At 35.4% G+C, this 20197-nt stretch overlaps 1 protein-coding gene across 17 annotated transcripts in view; it reads left to right on the top strand.

Moving 5' to 3' along the window:
- The window catches only part of RBM46 (RNA binding motif protein 46), a 74952-nt gene that overhangs the window by 19843 nt on the left and 34912 nt on the right, over positions 1-20197 (top strand). For 12 of the 17 annotated variants that reach the window (XM_074229091.1, XM_074229075.1, XM_074229078.1 and 9 more), the window contains 4 exons: positions 5554-5631; positions 15856-16017; positions 16710-17177; positions 18307-19089. In XM_074229091.1, coding sequence (XP_074085192.1) covers positions 5589-5631; positions 15856-16017; positions 16710-17177; positions 18307-19089 — 1456 coding nt within the window. In that variant the 5' untranslated portion in view covers positions 5554-5588. Of the gene's footprint in view, positions 1-5522; positions 5632-15855; positions 16018-16709; positions 17178-18306; positions 19090-20197 lie in introns of all 17 variants that reach the window. The other 5 variants (XM_074229083.1, XM_074229082.1, XM_074229079.1 and 2 more) reach the window with 2 other exon arrangements.

The following is a 20197-nucleotide window of genomic DNA, read 5'->3' as shown; positions in this document are numbered from 1 at the left end:
CTACTCTGTTGTTTTTTCTTTTTACTTGGCCCTGTGGTTCTAAGAGATCTGGGCAGAGTATTTTTGTTTGTTTATTTTTTCTTTTTTTTTAAAGATTGTTTGAAAGATGATTGCACTTTTTTTTTTGGTTGTGGTATTACAGTTTTCAGATAATTCCAATGATTCTTAAAATTTTTTCTCCTCATTTCTTGTTTTCGAGGTCAATTTTTTACATTTTATCTATTTTCAGTCTTTGTCTAAATATGTCTTTATGCATCTTGAAGTCACTGACATTTTTATCCAAGTTATAATTTTCAAAGAATTTGTTGTTTGGTGAAGGTTTTCTATGATTTTTATCAAGCTTTCCAATTCTTCCTTCTATAGCTCCTGTTTCACTTTGGATTTTTTTTTTTACCCCTCCTCTGGTATTCATTGTATTTATATTAAAAATTCTTTTAACTCAGCTGGGCTAGTTGAATTTAGGGTTTTTGGTTTGCTTTTAGGTTTTGCTCATAGATGTTTTGAGTCATCCTCTTCTTTGGGCATTGTATTTTGCGCTTCCCTGTCATCAAACTAGCTTTTTATGAGGGGACTCTTTTTTTTTAATCCATTCCTCCAGGCTACTTCCTGATTTTAAACTTGGCATTAGGATTTGTGTTACACTTGTGGAGGAAGGTCCGTCCAGACTGATCCTGTCACTGCTTTCTTGTGCTGTGGAGTGTGGTGGTAGTCCAGGATCTCAAGGACTGCCTCCAGGGCAGGGTTGGATTGCAGCTACCCATCAGGAGTTGTGCAAGTGACTAACCTGGCTTTGGGTCTTAGAAACATTGTGGGCTGCTGCCAACTGCCCCTTCCAGCAGCCATTTGGGAAGTTACGTGGTGAGGGTCAGACCTGCATAAGCCCCTTTGGTCCAGGATTTATACATGGATAGGAACTGGACCCTTCTCTGCTTCTGGGGTCCAGTTGTTAATTAGCTTCCCTCCTGGTATACATACACTTACAGCCTTCAACTAGTCCTTACCCAAATGCTTCCCCTGGGCATAGACTACCTCACCAGTCCCTCTCTTAGTCTATGATCTAGAGCTTAGTGTATTGGATGGAAGGTGCCAGTTGGCTTCTATTCCTAACACAGGTATACGATTTGTTTCCCTATGGCACAACCTCTCTATTGAGCTAGAGTGTTCAGGACTTTTGCTCAGTCTCTAGTTCCCCCAAAACTCTTGCTTCCTTGGGCTGATTTGGGCTGGAAAAATAGCTTGCTATGATTTTTTTAAATCAGATTTCCTGATCAAGATTTAGTCCAAGGTGTTTTCTACATTTATTTAAAGGAATTTTGGTGGGGAAATTTGATGTACTTCCTACTACTCTACCATCCAGCTTTTAGCTTTAGTTTCTCCATCAGTTTGTGTATTCCTGTATTCTACTTTTTGTTTATCTTTCTGTTGGATTTGTGTGATTTTGGATGCTAAGGCATTTGGAGCATATAGGGTTCTTTAACTGATATTGGTTGGTTATCTAGGTTTTTTCCCCCTGTATAATGTAATTTCTTTAGTACTATTTATTTTGTCAGTATTTTCTTTTGCTTTGTCTGATAAATGATCACAGCTCTTCTTTTTGTAGTCACATAACGAATTTTGTTCCACTCTCTCATTTTTGTTTTATTTATGTATTTTTTTAAATGTTCTAGTTAGCATGAGATTGTGCAGTTTTGTTTTCTTGTCCAGTCTTTCTCATATATTTCATTGTATTGTTTAATGTGTTTACATTTGAAGTTATGAGAAATATTTATGTTTTTCTCTTGTTTCTCCCATACTACTTTTTTCTTAATTAGGATTTTTTGTTTTGGTTCCTTTTTTCTTTTTTGGGGGGGTTTGCAAGACAATGGGGTTAAGTGACTTGCCCAAGGTCACACAGCTAGGCAATTATTGTCTGAGGTCATATTTGAACTCAGATCCTCCTGACTCCAGGACTGGTGCTCTATCTACCAGACCAGCTAGCTGCCCCCCAACAATTATTTTTGTTTAATCTACCTTAAAGTAATTCTTTTCTCACAGATAACTCTTTCCCTCACTTTCAACTTGAACCCCCTGACATTTGTCATTCCTTTCACACATTTTGGAGATTTACTTATTAATTCCTTTCCATTCTATTATATAAATTCTTCCTCTCTTATCCTTTCTTAGTTAAATAATTAATGAATTAAACATGCTTTCTAGCTCCTTATTTCACCTTCAATTTCTTTTGATTTTAGGGTCCCCCCCCAATTTTCTATACTTTTTTCTTAAAAAAGACATTTCTTTACATTTTTTCCATCATTTCCCTTTCCTTTTTGTGTATTTGAAATTTTTATTTTTTTACTTCATAGTCATTATACTTCTTTAAATCCTTAATTTCAGAAGTACATCTAAAATAAGCATTTTTCATTCTCTAGTTTTCATTTATTGCCTTTTAGATTTTCTTTTTCTTCTTTTTTTGTTATCCTTTGCTCTTATAAGTATCAATTTCTGGAGGAATTAGAGAGGATAGAATTTGTTCCTAATAATATGGTTTTTATACCCTTCTTATTCTGTCATCATTTTCCATTTACAGTGAGCATCTTTTCTGGCCTGCAAGTCATTCCCATCTTTCTGGATATTAGTTGCTCCCAGGGGCTTTTATTTTTCTTTTAATTCTCATTTTCTAGGAAGTGGTCTTTAGATCATGCCCATTGCAGAGTTGCTATTTCCTTCCAGGGGCTCCAATTCTGCCACTGTGACAAGGTTTCCTCTTAACTTACCCTCTCCTTTTGCCTCTCATCTTCTTGTAACTTTCTTGCTGAGCTATTTTCCTTTTGTTGTTTATCATTGACTTGACTGGGGCACCTTACATTTCCTCTATCTTTTACTACCTCCCTCTCTTTGTATATAGCTTCCCATTCTACAGTTTAGTCTTACAGAACACTTTGAATAGGCTGTGGTGATGGAATAGGTCTGTTTCTCCACTATTGTCACATTTTCCTATTTCTTTTTTCAACTCTTGTCTCCTTTTGTACTTTGAGGAAAAAACTCTCAATTATTGGTTTCTCCTTTTTTAAAAAAATTCTGTAGATAACTTTCATGAGTAATTGATTTCATTACTTGTGCGTTTTCTTGATAATTGTAGTTGAGTAATCTGCTCATGTATGGTTTTTTAAAAAAGGAAAACTGGCCCTGGAGTCAGGAGTACCTGGGTTCAAATCTGGTCTCAGACACTTAATAATTACCTGGCTGGCCTTGAGCAAGCCACTTTTACCCCATTTGCCTTGCAAAAACCTTAAAAAAAAAAGGAAAACTTGTGATTCTCTTATTGAAAATCCATCTTTTTTCATTTGGCTCAAGATTTTAGGGTATTGTCATTTTGGGTTGCATTTTGAACAACTTTGCTTTTGAGAATGTAGTATTATGTTCCATTATATAGTTTATGGTGGTATAGGTATGTTATTTGAATTTTTTCATTATATTTGAAGATCTTCTGCAAAACTTAATGGTTTTTTATTGAAATTGTTGAATTTAATCCTTCTGATGTAGGGAAATCATGTAAAGAATTGTGAATTAGCAGAAACAACATCTTTCAAATGTATGGAAGTCCCTGCTCTTGAGTTTCTGCCTCCCTTGGACACTTTCTCATTTCCATCTTGATTCTGTTAACCTTGACCTGATCACTAGGCAGGAAATGATTTGTTGTTTTGTTTTTTAGTTTTTGCAAAGCAATGGAGTTAAGTGGCTTGTGCAAGGCCACACAGCTAGGTAATTATTAAGTGTCTGAGGCCGGATTTGAACTCAGGCACTCCTGACTCCTGATTCCAGGGCAGGTGCTCTATCCACTGTACCTCCCTCCCTCTCTCTCTCTCAACTTCAGCTGAGCCTTCCAGCTTACTTAAACTCTTCTTTTAAAAAATATATTTTTTCCACACCTGCATTTCTCGACCTCAATCACGATTTATCAGGCAGAAACCGAAATCAAATCGGCAACAAATTTGAAGCATAGGTTTTTTTATTGTCTTTTATTTTTTTGGAAGGTGATCATTATCTTTTTTTCCCCCAAGGCAATGGGGTTAAGTGGCTTGCCCAAGGTCATACAACTAGGTAATTTCTTAAGTGTCTGAAGCCGGATTTGAACTCAGGTACTCCTGATTCCAGGGCCAGTGTTCTATCCACTGCGCCACCTAGCCACCCTGATCATTATCTTTTTTAGTTTTTTATTTCTTTCAGGCAGGTAGGAGATTATGCCATTCCCTTTTTCTTTGAAGGTTTTGATTTCTCTCTTGAAGCATTTTGGAGCATCCTCATTTCTAAGCCCTGATTAGAATACTATGTTTTCTGAGGTGTTTTGTTCAATTCCTTTTATCTTGCAGTCTTTATTTTTTCAATTATATATAAAGGTAGTTTTCAACATTCATTTTTGTAGTTTCCTAAAACCCTTTTCCTCCTTCCCTCCCAATAGCAAATAATCTTATATAAAAGTAATCTTGTATAGATTATGTGCCCATGCTACACATCATAGTCATTGTAACATTTATTTAATATTATTTGAGGTCTGAAATAATATTTGAGGTTCTAAATTTAGATGTCTTTCCTGTTATATCTTCCTGTTAATTTATCAGTGCTTTCAGTTTTTGACTGAGTTATTTCTCTTGAGGTCTTTGACAGTATCACCCTTTATGATTCCTTTGAAAGAGGGTCTTACCTCAGAGCTGCTTCAGCCACCTTTGGTGAGGAATTCACATTTTGGGGGTCCAGTGCCTTAGTGGGGGGAGGGGCACATGGGAGTTCAGATGAGCTGGTTCCAGCAGGACACCCATCCCCCCTACCTTTCAGGCCTGGTGTAGTTGTGTGTGCTGATACCTTCCTGATCCACCCCTAGTTTTTCCCTTCCTGGGATTTTGTGCATCAGTGCCAATATGTGCTCGCCTATCTCTCCCTTCTTACTAAGTGGCTAGCAGGTCTGTATGAAGGCATGGTGGGGGAATGTTAGGCTTCAGGGAGTGCATAAAAGTTCTAAGTTCTGGGCAGGGCCTATGGGTGGCTATGGTTGGAACTTCTCTACTGCCAGCTCTAAATTCCTTATTGAGTTTGTAGGTTTATTTTTGCACTTTAATGGGACTAGGCAAAATTTTTAGTTTTCTGTTATATTGACCATTTACCTAAAATCTCTCCATTTTTATTTTTAAATACTCTTGAGATGATTTTGTTTAAAGATCTCTTACTAAGGTCTTTATGATAGATTTTTTTACTCTGTATTGCTTCTCCCTATGAAATATTTTTGATAATGATGCATCATCCTTTGTAAGATTTTGTAAATGAGTTTGTATTCTAAGTTGCTTTTGACCATTATCTCTTCACTTGCCAACTATGTCAGGTATTTACAAAAGTGATTTTTGTGCTCATTTGGTTTTATTGTTGTTGAAATTATTTATACCAGCAAAAATCTTTATATATATAATTGATAAATTTAATGATGATATGATATCTGCTGTCCATTTCTCATTTTTATTAGCATTTTATTTGAATAATTAAATCCACAGACTCTTACTCTAATGCTTCATCTTTGCACAGAGGTGACCCTGACTTCTTGAAGACTAGTCCAGTGGATGGCAAACTCTGTCAGGCTCTCCCATGCTGGAAGGACTTTAGGTATGGTTGTGACAATAGGATGAATCTGCTTTCTGAGGATGGGCCTAGCTAAATACAGAGTAGTTTCTCACAAATAATATAATGGGCAACCCACGAAACAGAAAAATATAAATGCCTCAGTCTTGTGTTGTTTGCCTTCTGCATTTGTAATAGAGTGGGAGAAGTGGGGAAAGAGGTTTTTAAGAAACATGGTTTCTCAAATGACAAACTTTTAATTTTGGTACTTTAGATGTTAGATCCTTGCCTAGTGACCAACAAGGGAATTAGACATATTGCTGGAGAAAATGATCAACACTCTCTTCTCTCTAAAAAATGAAATAGAACAAATAAGGAGTTTGCAGCCAGATGGAAAGATAGCTCAGTGAATAGAGTGCCAGGCCTAGAGTCAAGAAGACTCAACCTTCATGAGTTCAAATCTGGTTTCAGGTACTTGTGTGTGACCCTGGGCAGGTCATTTAACTCTTTTTGCCTCAGCTCCTCATCTGTAAAATAGAGAAGGAAATGACAACTCCCTCCAGAATCTTTACCAAGAAAACCCTAAATGGGATCATGAAGAATCAGAAACAATTGAAACAACTGAACAGCAATAATACTCTTTAGAAAGACTAAAAAAAGAAAAAAATGAAGAATTATATCAGATGCTAAATACAAATAGAAATTTTTTCAGGGATATTGGGTTGTCTTGTAGTACTTAGAGTAAATATATTGCAAAAAAACCCCACTATAAAAATAAATAATTGTAGTGTATTCACCAACATCATTTTCAGAGAATGATGTTGAGACTTTTTTGTTGTGATTTTTTTTTTAAGGAATCAAACCCTTTAAATAAAGTTAATAATTTCTGAAATTTGGTGACTTCTTTAGGAGGGAAGGGGGAGCTTAGGATGGTGAAGAATAAGTGGGAAAATATGACTCAGGAAGAAGGAGTGAAAGATCAAAGATTTGTAGATTCCATGGAAGTGGAGTCATGAATACTTTGAGAAAAGAATTGGTAGGTATTATTGCACATAGTATGCACCAAATAACATAACAAAAAAATGGTATGGATTAAATTTGTTACTGAAATATCTCCCAAGTTGGCTGGCTGTGTATAGGCATAATGTCAGTTTTTCAGTGCGAAGATTAAAATAAGCAAAATCACTAGAAGAAATGAGGATGATGTGATGAGACACTAAGAAAAAGTTACGGCATGCAGTTGAAACAGTTCTTTCCTGATTTGTTTTATCAAGCATTCTTGAATTATTATTGTATATAAATCAGCTTTTAATAAATTGCCTTAAATGTTTTATTGACTTGTGATTTCCAGAATATCTTTATTTAGCATTAATGCACAGTTGGTGATTCTGGGCAGGTCAGTGCAGTAACTTAATTGGAGGAGGGAATTTTCTCTTTGAAAGATAAACTACATGGGGGCGGCTAGGTGATGCAGTGGATAGAACACTGGCCCTGGAGTCAGGAGTACCTGAGTTCAAATCTGGCCTCAGACACTTAATAATTACCTAGCTTTGTGGCCATGGGAAAGCCACTTAACTCCATTTATCTTGCAAAAACCTAAAAAAAAGGGAGGGAAGATAACTACATTAGTAAAACACAGGTTCCCATTAAATAATAATAATAATAATAATAATAATAATAATAATAATAATAATAGTTTTTTGTTGAAAGAATATCATAAAATTTTTCTTAACTATGTTAATCTGTAATATAAACATGAATTTTTATGTACATTTACATGCTTGGGCATGCCAGGAGTCCTCTCCTCTCCTTGATATCCTTTGCCCCATTATAGATGCCCATCTGTCTGTTATGCTGTACCATTCATTCACTTTTTGTTTTTACCACCCTAAACCTGCTTAGTAAGAAAGTAGAAAAGGACAATTCAGAGGCCCAGTACTTGGTGTGATACAAAGCTAGGATTATTGGGAAGCAGAATAGTAAAGGAAGCTTAATTATAGAATGGTGTCAGAACTGGCAAGGGCTTAGTTGTGGATTTCTTGGGGAAGAACTATTAGTGTTTCACCTTTTCACTAATTTTTGTGATTAGATATAGATTTATTTTTGTGTATAATATCAATGAGAGGTAGGTGATCTTGATAAAAACAGCATTTATTAAATGCCAGCTGTGTTCTAAGCAAAGTGATGGGCATGTATGTATGTGTGTACAGAGATGTATGACCTTCCTAAGAGTATATATAGAATAAATGCAAAGTGGATCCAAAGCAACTAAATAGATGGTGGTGAGGGTAGTAATAGCAGTTGGGAGATCAGGAAAGAGTGGATGTAGAATTAATTGTATCTTGAAAGAGGAGGGAATGCCTTCCATTTTTTGGAGGAGTGCCAGTATAGAGGTACAGGGTTAGAAGTAGGAAGAAAGAGGAAATACCATTTTGACTTGATCCCAAAATGCAAGAAGGGGACTGATGTATAAGAAGTCTGGGAATATAGGTTGGACCCAGGTTGTGAAGAACTTTTTAATAGACTTAACAGAAAAAATTTTATTTAATCTTGAAGGCAAGAGAAGAGACCCCTAGAGTTTATTAGTAGGGCACAACAGAATTAAATATCTGTTTAAGGAAAATAACCTTGCGCTCTCAGGAGAGCCATCCATCACTATTGAGGACCAGAGATACCATTTTAGAAGGCTTGTAATCATCCAGGTGAGAGAGATTTACAAGCTATTGGAAATATAAAGAAGTGAGAAGCAAAAAAAAAAAAATGTGATGTAGAAACAGGAAGATGTAACAACTACTTAGGTATGTGGGGTGAGGAAGAATGAGGCATCTAGGCTCATGCTAAAGTTGTAAACTTGAAAACTGGAGAAATTGTTGGTGCCTTAAACAGAAATAAGAGGAAAGTTTGGAAAAGAGGTATACTTTAGATGAAAGATAAGGATTCCTGTTTTAGTGATACTGAATTTGACTTGTCTTTGGGACATTTAGTTTGCTATGTTCGTTAGGCATTTGGTGATGTGATTGAAGTTCAGGAAGAGATAAATTGAGTCACTTGCATATAAAGATATGTAGGTAAATTTAAATCTATGAAGTTTATTAGGTTACCAAGAGAATAGGCCATAAGGTGAAAGCTTGTGGATCTCCCACAGGTAGGGGGGTCTGAATGATGAACCCAGCAAAGGAGTAGTAAGACAGGTAAAGGAACGCTTAAGAGAGTATTGTCATGAAAAGCCCAATAGGAGAGACTGTATAGGAGAAAGGGTGATCAACAGTATCATATAATAAAAAGATTATGAATGAAGGGTGATAACTTAGAAAAGACCATCACATTAGCCATTTGAGATTATTCTAACTTTAGAGAGAGCTATTTGAATTTTGATGTCAGAAACTAGATTGTAGAGGGCTGAATGAGTGAGAGGAGAGAATATGGGTTATCTATATCCATTCCTGGGAATTACACTGAAAAAAAGCAGTAGAGTTACAGGTACAAGATAATAGTTTGAGGGGATGGATCATAGTATTTACCTTTAGGTATTGTTAAGACAGGGGAAACTTTAGTTATATTTTAAGGCAATGGAGAAAGAACAATATAAATAGAGAAGGATTGAAAATTAAAGAGAGTAGGAATGATGAAGGGGCCAGTTCCCTGGAGAAGATGGGGATGGGATCAAGGGCACATGTAAGAGGGACTGATATTGCCATGTGGAAGGACCATTTCATCAGTAGTAGGGAATAAAAATGTATAATGATGTTAAGGGGTTTTTCAATAAGGGGCATGGTGAATGACTTCAGCCTAAATTTTCTCAGTAAAATAAGAAGAGGAAGCTCTTCAGTTAAAAACGGATGGGGGGGGTGGATAGTGTGAAAGATAAGAGAAAAATAGGGGGAGAGTGTGGAGGACAAGAGAAAGTTTTGGAATATAGCATATGAGATAGGAAAATAATTATAAATTGCCATGCTGCAGTGAAGGCTCAGTTGAAGATAAATTTTTAGTGAAATTTTTAGTGAACCTAGTCAGCATTGTTGTGACTCTAGTTCTATATAGTACCATGTGATTTAGGAGCAAAGTAGATAGATAGTGTGGGGGAGTGATCTAGGGTTGGGGTTTGACCTAGATTTAGCATGTATGAGGCAAAGGGGAGATGTGAAATGAAAAGAAGTTATGATTAGTTAGAAGAATGTTGTAAGGTCATAGTATTTTAGAGCAAAAGAGACCTTTAAGGTCATCAAGTCTACTCAGGGAAACTGAGACTCAGAGAGGTTAACTTAATTTATCCAGAGTTACACAACTAGTATCTGGTAAGGTTTTTTTGATCCAAGAAGTAGAATATTTGTGAGTAACAGTGAGATTTAGAGTGTCATGATCTGAGTGTGTGGTTGAGATGGAATGAAGGAATAAGTTATAGAATTTGAGTAGGCTAAGGAACTGAGAGACTTAGGTGTTGGAGAAAGCAATTAACTTATGAATGCTGAGGTCCTCAATTTTGAGGGTAGAAGTTGGAGAGGAGACAGACAGCTGCTAAACTTCTTTAGAAAGAGAGAGGGTGGAGCCAAGATGGTGGGGGGGATGAGAGGGACTCACCTAGACACTTCCCCCAAACCCCTCCAAACAATTTTAAATAATGTCTCAAGGCAAATTCTGGAGTAGCAGAACCCACAAAAAGATGGGATGGTCATCAAAAAAGGTCTGCTGTATTGGATGAGAGTGGAACACAGACAGCACAGGCCATGTCCCAGCAAATTAGCATTAGGCCTTGGGGGGTGGGGTGGGATGAAGAGGGGCAGCTGCATCAGTGGTGGTTTCTGGACTGAAGATGGTGAGGAAGGTCAGACCACTGTTCAGAAGGAGATGATAGAAGTTCCTTTGCTCAGAGCTATCCCAGGTCTCAGTCCTAGGGCAAGATGGAGCACACCAGAACTTGGAGCTGCTAAGAGCTGGACCCTGCTGGTCACTGTTTCAGGATGGAAAAGAGTGCTTTTGGTTACTTAAGCGACCAGAGCACAGACTTGGAGAGAAATAAACTCACTTTACCACCTTGAAGAACTGGAAACTTAAAGTCCCCAGAATTTTCTCTGAAAACAGCTTCACAGAAAACCTGAAATTTGGGACAGTGTCCCCTTCACTTTGGAAACAGAGCACTACTTCATCATGTAGTTAAAAGTCAAGAAATAGGCTGGAAAAATGAGCAAACAGCAGGAAAAAAATCCTGAAAGAAAGATCAAACCAAACTGGGGAGAAGACAACAAAAGTCAAAACTCTATCTAAAGCCTCAAACAAAAATATGAATTGGTCTGAGATCATGGAAGAGCTCAAAAAATTTATTTATTTTGAATTTTTACAGTTTTTCCCCTAATCTCACTTCCAACAGTCTGTTAGTATTTGCATTGATCTCAATTGAATGTGATAAGAAAGAAATCATATCCTTAAGGAAGAAAAATAAAGCATAAGAGATAGTAAAATTATATAATAAGATAATTTTTTTAAAAATTAAAGGTAAAAGTCTTTGGTCTTTGTTCCAACTCCACAATTCTTTCTCTGGATACAAGATGGTATTCTCCATAGCATATACCCCCAAACTGTGCCTGATTGTTGCAATTATGGAATGAGCAAGTCCATTAAGATTGATCATCACCCCCATGTTGCTGTTAGGGTGAACAGTGTTGTTCTAGTTCTGCTCATCTCTCTCCCTAGTTTCTAATAAGAACAATAGTGTTCCATCATATACATATACTCAGTTTATTAAGCCATTCCCCCAATTGATGGACATTCCTTTGATTTCCAATTCTTTGCCACCACAAACCAGGGCTGCTATGAATATTTTTGTGCAAGTGATGTTTTTACCCTTTTTCATGCTCTTTTCAGGTTATACTTAGTGGTGGTATAGCTGGATCAAAAGGGTATGCACATTTCAAAATTTTTTTTAAAAATTAAGAGAAATGGGAAGAGCAGTGAGAATGGTGCAAGAAAATCATGAAAAAAAATCAATAGCTTGGTAAAGGAAGCACAAAAAATACCGAAGAAAATAACATTTAAAAAAACAGAATAGGTTAAATGATAAAAGAGGCATAAAATCTAATCAAGAGAATGTCTTGAAGAATTGGCCAAGAGGAAAAGGAATCACAGTTAACTCTTCCACATGACAGGGCTTAGAGATATGTTTGCCACCATGATATGGAAAATTGTGTAAAATTTCTTGATCCTCTCTTCATACTGGAGTTTTTCTTGTTCTTTCTTTAGGATGTTTGTAGTACCTTATAAAATTTGGGTTAAGTATTTGGCCATAGACTCTGTGTCATCTGCTGATCTTTACCTGTTTTCTGCAATTTGTACAAAGCTTCCCCAGAATTTCCATTTAATTTTTTATGTTGTTCTGTAACCTTGAAAGACTTAGATAACATTATGTCTTCAAAAGTGAAATGATTAGAATCCTGTATACAGTAATAGCAATACTGTATGATGGTCAACTGTGAATCTGGATGGGGAAAGTTATGGTGTTGAAGGGATTACTGTACAAAACTTCATTGAAGAGAATAACTGCTTTAAAAAGCAGAATTGATCAAAGGGGGGAAAAAAAGATAGGTACAAAAAATGACTGAGTAAAATTTTAGATTCCTTAAAAATTAGAATTGAGCAAATGGAATGAGTTTGAGATATGGAAAAACAATAAAGCAACATCAAAAGAATAAAGATATAGGCAAAAATGTGAAATATGTTAATGGAAAAACAACTGACCTGGAAAATAGATCCAGGAGAGATCATTTAAAAATTATTGGGTTACCTGAAAACCACGATTAAAAAAAACTGGACATAATTTCAAGAAATTATGGAGAAAAGCTACCCTGATATTCTAGAAGTTAGAGGGTAAACTAGAAATTGAAAAACTATTAATCTCTTCCCGAATGAAATGCCAAAATGAAAATTTCCAGGAATATCATCATATAAGCAAATTTCAGAATTACTAGATCAAGGTGAAAATAGTGCAAGCAGACAAAAAGAAAGAATTCAAATGTGGAGCACAGTTTCAGGGCAATACAAGGTTGAACTGCTTATACATTAAAGCATCAGAGGACTTGGAATATGCTGTTCTGGAGAGCAAAAAAAAAAGCTTACAATTACAACCAAGAATCACCTACGCAGCAAAACTGAGGATAGTTCTTAAGGGGAAAAAAGAAAATACAGTGAAATAGAAGATTTTCAACATTTCTTGATTGAAAAAGCCATAGCTGAATAGAAAATTTGACTTTCAAATACAAGACTCAAGAATAAAAATATAGGAAAGAGAAAGGATTCAATAAAATTAAGTTGTTTTTTCCTATATAAGAAAATCATACTTGTAACTCTAAAAACCTTTCATTAAAACAGCAGTTAGATGTGTCTTAGAAGGCATATTGGAATGTTTATCTGGGAGAAGGGGAAAGGGAGAAATAGAATGGGGTAAATTATCTGGCATGTAAGAGGACTAGAGAGCTTTTATAGTGGAGAGGAAGATGAGGGAGAATACATTAACCTTACTCTCATCAGAATTGGCTCTAAGAGAAAATAGTATAAACACTCAGTTGAGTATAGAAATCTGTCTTACCATCTAGGAAAGTAGGAGGGGAAGGGGATCAGAAGGCACTGATAGAAGAGAGGGCAGATTTGGGGAGGTAAAAGTCAGATTCAAAACACTTTGGGAATGGACAAGGTGAAAGGAGAGAGAACAGGGTGAATAAGGGGAAAACAGAATCTAGGGAAATACATAGGAATCATAACTAAAAATTTAAAAATAATTTTCTTTGATAAAGACTTCATTTCTCAAATGAGACAAATTTATAGAACTAAGAGCCAATCCTCAATTGAAATATGGTCAAAGGTTATGAACAGGCAGTTTTCAGATGAAGCAATCAAAGTTAGCTTATATAGTCTTAAATGGGGAAAAAATAATCATTATTGATTAGAAAAATACAAATTAAACAACTTTGAACTCCCACCCTATAAAATTGGCTTGTATGGTAGAAAAAGGAAATAACAAATGTTGGAAGGGATTTGGGATAATTGAGAATAGTAATGCACTGTTGGTGAAGTTATATACAGATTCAGTCATACTGTAGAGCTATTTGGAGCTATGTTTAAAGGATTATAAAACCATGTGTACCCTTTGATCAAGTAATACACCCATTGCTGGGGGATAGAAAACCAAAAGGAAAAGAACTTAAAGGTACAAAAATATTTATAGTAGCTCTTTTAGTATTGGATATAGAGGGAATATCTTATCAGTTGGGGGAATGGATGAACAAATTGTTATATATTTATATATGATGGTGATGGCATGCTAAAAACCTTGAAAGACTTATGCAAAGAGAAATGAACAGAACCCAAAGAATATTGTATACAGAAACAGCAATATTGTTGCATATGATCAACTGTGAATGACTTTAGCTATTCCCAGTAATGTGATGAATTAATTAGGACAATTCTGAAAGGGCCTACTATTAAAAATGTTAGTCATCTTGAGAAAAGAACTATTGGGAAGTCTGAATGCAGATTGAAGCTTTCTTTTTCTGTTTTTTTCCTGCTTTCTATCATAATATGTTTTACATGACTGCACATGTATAACCTTTATCAAATTGTTTGCTTTCTCAACAAAGGATGGAGGGAAAGCAGTGAAATTAGAAGTCAAAAAAATTTTTTTGACTTCTAATTGAGAAAAAATAAAATATCACATGTTTAGAAAAAAAGAACTTAAAATTTGGGAGGATAGCATACACAATAGCCACTATAATTTATGTGGCTGAAAGAAAAATTTTAATTAAGTGAATTTCATAGAATGTGAGGTTGCTGAGTTTTGGTGTCAAAGGGAGACTCTAAAAGTAGCGATGGGTAGTATAGTGTATTCTGATCTCCCTTTAGGATCAGTGATTTGTGACTATAGTATACCTGGTACTAGTAAAGGGTACAGTTGTCTGGGAGAAGGCAGGTCTTAGAGCAAGTGGATAGAAGAAAATTGAAAGGTAGAATTGTTGGATAAAGTAAAGGAGGATGGGAATATGAGTGGTCAGGGCTATTGGATAGAGTGTCATTTCTAGGGTTAGGAGAATTCAGGTTTAATTTCTAGTATATACTAATTTTGTCACCATGAGGAAGTCATAACTTCTAGGTGCCATAGACAATTCTCACATTGCAGAGTAGGGGAGATGAAAAACTCTCATTCTGCATTAGTAGAGAGGGATTTCTAAAATAGTAGTTTCTTTTGCTGATGAAATTGATATTCTAAATGGAAAAGAAAAGTGGAGAATTGTTGATTACAGAGGTAGCTTGTTAAAGTGGATAGAGTTGTTTGTAGCCTTAAACGCTTTCTCTGGGGATAAGCTAGCTTACATTCTACTCAGGAAAAACATGGCATGCCATGGGCAGTTTTCACTTAGCCTCTCTGAGCTTTAGACATCTCAGCAGTGTTAAAAATCATAGACAACTTGTGTTCTACATTGGTGAAGACAAGTGATGTGTTCTACAATGTTTCCAAAACGAGAAAACCACGTCCATTTTAATGTATTAATGCTCTATATTTATGATGTTGATGATAACATAGGCTTGTTATTAAGTATTAATTTGTGTTAAGTATTATTAAGTATTATTTTGCTGAGCTTTCTAAATATTAAATTTTTTTTTTGCAAGGCAAATGGGGTTAAGTGACTTGCCCACAGCCACACAGCTAGGTAATTATTAAGTGTCTGAGGTGAGATGCTGCCCCCCATATTAAAGTATTTCAAAGAAAATTTATTTCTTTTATAATATACTTTAATATTTCAAAAGCTATAATTTTACTAGTGTTAACACTCCATCCACTGAAACAGATCACATCCCACCTGTACCTTAGTAATTGATTTCATATGTTGTTAACAAAAGAAGATTAATGGATTCAGTACCTGATAAATGATTCCACACATGACTAGGCAGGGCAAGTGTTTGAAACATTCTTGTATGTGTAAGGTAGATCTTGTTCTCTGTTGTATAATCTTTGAGAACTTGGGTCATCTTCACACCACAACTTTTACTGAGTTGTTTATTCTTCATTAGGTTTAGTACTGTAACCCTTGCTGTAGTATTGGGGCAGAGCTTTTAGAGGTGGTAAATAAAGCAGGCTTGTTAGTTTTGATGACCACACTTTGTTTCCATGAATCCGTGGAGACCATAGGATTATGTTGGCATGGCACATAGCTTAAAAACTAATTACGCAGTAGTGTTACTACTGTACACTACTACTTTAAACCTTTTCTTAATCTTTTTACATAGAAATCGCAACTATGAATGAAGAAACTCTAGATGTAACAAATGGATGCAGCAAAGTTCGAACTGGTACTCAGAATGAAGCAGCCTTGTTAGCCTTAATGGAAAAAACTGGTTACAACATGGTTCAAGAAAATGGGCAAAGGAAATTTGGTGGACCACCACCAGGTGAGGATTTATCTGTGTACCAAATCTATTTAATCCTGTACTTTAGGCATTCAGATTATGATTATCTTCTTGCCTAGTACAGTGTCTTTAGCAGAAATTTTCTCTTTCTAGCCTCCTCTTCACTATCAAGTCATGTTTGAGCTTTAGGAAAGAAAAAAAAAGACTCCTGAATATCTTTTTCTTTAACTTTCTCATAGCTAGTCCATTAGCTCTGTTTACTTTAAAAGACCAGTTTTGGAAGAGTGGGTAATGATGGGAAGTAAGAAACAATGTCAAAGTTGTAATGATGGTCTTAATAGGAACTATTTTAGAGTCACAGAAAGTTAGAGAACTGGAAAGTTACTTCAAAGATCATCTAGGCTGACCCCAGCATCTGAAACTGAGACCCCAGAGAGGTTAATTGACTTGTCCAGGACCACAGAGATAGAAATCAAACTCAGCTTCTCCAAGTCCACCCCCCCTTTTGTTTTTGGTCACTATTATACTTTGGGAGGAGTTGGCAGGCAACTTTGGGAGTTCGACTGAATTAGCTATAAGCATTTGAATAATGGAAGTGAGAATGGATCAGTAAAACCAAAATATAGCTATGTGCTATGTTTACCTTATCTCCAAATAATAAGCCATCTTTCAATAACAAACCGAACAATTATGATTTACAAATACCTCCCTTGAAAATTGTGCTTCCCTTTTAGGTTGGGAAGGTCCACCTCCACCTAGAGGGTGTGAAGTTTTTGTAGGAAAGATCCCTCGTGATATGTATGAAGATGAATTAGTTCCTGTTTTTGAAAGAGCTGGAAAGATATATGAATTTCGACTTATGATGGAGTTTAGTGGTGAAAATCGAGGATATGCTTTTGTGATGTATACAACAAAAGAGGAAGCCCAGTTAGCCATTAGAATTCTTAATAATTATGAAATTCGTCCAGGGAAATTTATTGGTGTGTGTGTGAGTTTGGATAATTGCAGATTATTTATTGGAGCTATTCCCAAAGAAAAGAAAAAAGAAGAAATACTGGATGAAATGAAGAAAGTTACAGAAGGAGTTGTGGATGTCATTGTTTATCCAAGTGCAACTGATAAGACCAAAAATCGTGGTTTCGCATTTGTAGAATATGAGTCCCACAGAGCTGCTGCCATGGCAAGGAGAAAACTTATTCCAGGTGAACAAAGTTTTTTTTGTTTCTATTTTAAAAAATCCATTGCTGTGATTTCATTGGTACAAGAATCCTTTGGTGAGGAAATTCTCTCCAACATTGCGGATGAGTAAGTGTTCTACATTTCGAAGTTGTATAGAGTACCTAGGACCCTTAAAATTAAGTGACTTGCTCTGGTTTATGTAGTCATTATGTGTCAGAAGTAGAACTTAAATGTAGATCTGATTCTGAGCTTATCTATATTGTGTGCTATACTGTTGCTTGAGAAGAAAAGTCTAAGTAGGTTTTTTTAGAAAGAAAATTATTGATAGAGCACTGGCCCTGGAGTCAGGAGTACCTGAGTTCAAATTTGGCCTCAGACACTTAACAATTACCTAGCTGTGTGGCCTTGGGCAAGCCACTTAACCCCATTTGCCTTGCAAAAACGTGAAAAAAAAAAGAAAATTATTATCCATGTCAAATTTTATCCTTATTTTTTAACCTTGAAATAATTTTACTGCTGAGATCAATTTTATAAAATCATAATCATATTAAAAAAGGAATTGACTAAACTGGAAAACATTTTAGAAGATTTAATGTTAGATTTTTTTTTAAAAAATGTATTTTAAAAGTCAAGCCAGATATTCATTACAGGAGAATGTAATTTGTAAAAAAAAAAGTTTTTGGTGATACATTTCTCATTTGTTTTAACAGTATGCATTTTTAAAATTTCTCTCTTTTTAAAGGTGACTTCATAAATATGAACGTCAATATTTCTTATTTTTTTATATTTTATTTTATTTTTTTTTTAGGTTTTTGCAAGGCAAATGGGGTTAAGTGGCTTGCCCAAGGCCACACAGCTAGGTAATTGTTAAGTGTCTGAGACCAGATTTGAACCCAGGTACTCCTGACTCCAGGGCCAGTGCTTTATCCACTGTGCCACCTAGCCACCCCAATATTTCTTATTTTTGACTTAAATAATTTCAACCTAGAAATGTCCAATTGAATTTTATTTGAATAGAAAAATTGTTTTGGGATTAAAAATATTTGAGATATATTAGTTTCTCTTTCTGTGGGGGAATTAGTCAAATCTTTGACCTTCATTCTGTCTATTTTAATTTTGTCTATAAGTGAATATTGTTTGTAACTTTTACAGGAACATTCCAACTATGGGGCCACACTATACAAGTAGATTGGGCAGATCCAGAGAAAGAAGTTGATGAAGAAACGATGCAGAGAGTTAAAGTTTTATATGTAAGAAATTTAATGATTTCTACCACAGAGGAAACAATTAAATCAGAATTCAACAAATTCAAACCTGGTGCAGTTGAAAGGGTGAAGAAACTTAGAGATTATGCTTTTGTTCATTTTTTCAACCGAGAAGATGCAGTGGCTGCTATGTCTGTTATGAATGGAAAATGTATTGATGGAGCAAGTATTGAAGTAACACTGGCTAAACCAGTAAATAAAGAAAGCACTTGGAGACAACATCTTAATGGTCAGATTAGCCCAAATTCTGAAAATCTATTGGTGTTTGCTAACAAAGAAGAGGGACACCAAAAAACTCTAGGCAAACCACCAAGTCTTCCAGCTCGGCTCAATGGTCAGCACAGCCCAAGCCCCCCAGAAATTGAAAGATGCACTTATCCATTTTTCCCTGGAACAAAGCTTACACCAATAAGTATGTATTCTTTAAAATCTAATCACTTCAATTCTGCAGTAATGCATTTGGATTATTACTGCAACAAAAATAATTGGGCACCACCAGAATATTATTTATATTCAACAACAAGTCAAGATGGAAAAGTACTCTTGGTATATAAAATAGTTATTCCTGCTATTGCAAATGGATCTCAGAGTTACTTCATGCCAGACAAACTATGTACAACGCTAGAAGATGCAAAGGAATTAGCAGCCCAGTTTACTTTGCTTCATTTAGGTAAGTTAAATGATCATAAGATGTTTTAAAAAGTATAACATGAAACTAAAAGAACATCATTACAGATTTTGCTTTAAATGAGTAGATTTTTTTTTGACAACTGATAGCAGCTGTGGTTTTTACTGAATTTTTACCCCGACTTCACAAGTTATGGTAGAATCCTTTTTGGTTTTTTTTTTTTTTGATTCTAATATAGCTTTTCTTGTGATACTTGTAAAGAGGCTCTATTCTAGAAGATATGGCTCTGTTTATTCTCTTTGGAGCTATCACTTTGACTATTATTAATCTTAATTGAAATAATTTTTTTGAGAGAAGGTAAGTACAGTGTTTACTACTAAAGTCAGTACATGAGCTTATTCCTGCATTTTAGGTAGTGTCTTCACACTGTTAATTGGTCTATAAGTTAGTCAGTTGATTAAATCACCATTTGATATAGTCAAAATATCAATTCTGTTGTTTGGATAAATTGTTCTGTCTTTTCAGTCAAAACAATCCAGTTAATAACTCTGTGTAGACACAGCCTTAAGTTCACCAATCTGGAATTTTGTCACTATTACTCATGATAAGCAAGAAGCATCCTTAAGAAATCTTTTGTGTTCATTTTGATATACTCATGCATTTTTGAAAAGTAAAAATAATCTTTTACAATGTTCTGTGAAATAATTGGTTAATAAAAACCTAACATGAGAATGAGCTTTTCAGAGATAGGTGTTATAAGAAAATACTTGAAATTATGAAGAAGGGGACAGCAATACAACTTTGGTTTGTTATTTTTTTTAAATCTTCATGCTTTTTTTTCTCTTTTTGTTGGTCTCCATTTACAGTGCTATCCCAGAGTTATGTCATTTCTACTAAAAACACTCACTGATGATGGTTTTCTTGAAAGTCAACAGCATGGGGCAGCTGGGGGGAGCAGTGAATAGAGCACTGGCCCTGGAGTCAGGAGGACTTGAGTTCAAATCTGGTCTCAGACACTTAATAATTACCTAGCTGTGTGACCTTGGGCAAGTCACTTAATCCCACTGCCTTGCAAAAATTAAAAAAAAGTCAACAGTTAAAAAAAGGTGTCTTTTTTTTCAGTAATGACTATATACTCTTATATGAGATT

Source organism: Macrotis lagotis, chromosome 3 (assembly GCF_037893015.1).
Source record: "Macrotis lagotis isolate mMagLag1 chromosome 3, bilby.v1.9.chrom.fasta, whole genome shotgun sequence".
In the NCBI taxonomy this organism is placed as follows: Eukaryota; Metazoa; Chordata; class Mammalia; order Peramelemorphia; family Peramelidae; genus Macrotis; species Macrotis lagotis.
The sequence above is the reverse complement of the archived record's forward strand: the minus strand, read 5'-3'. Positions and strand labels throughout refer to the sequence as shown.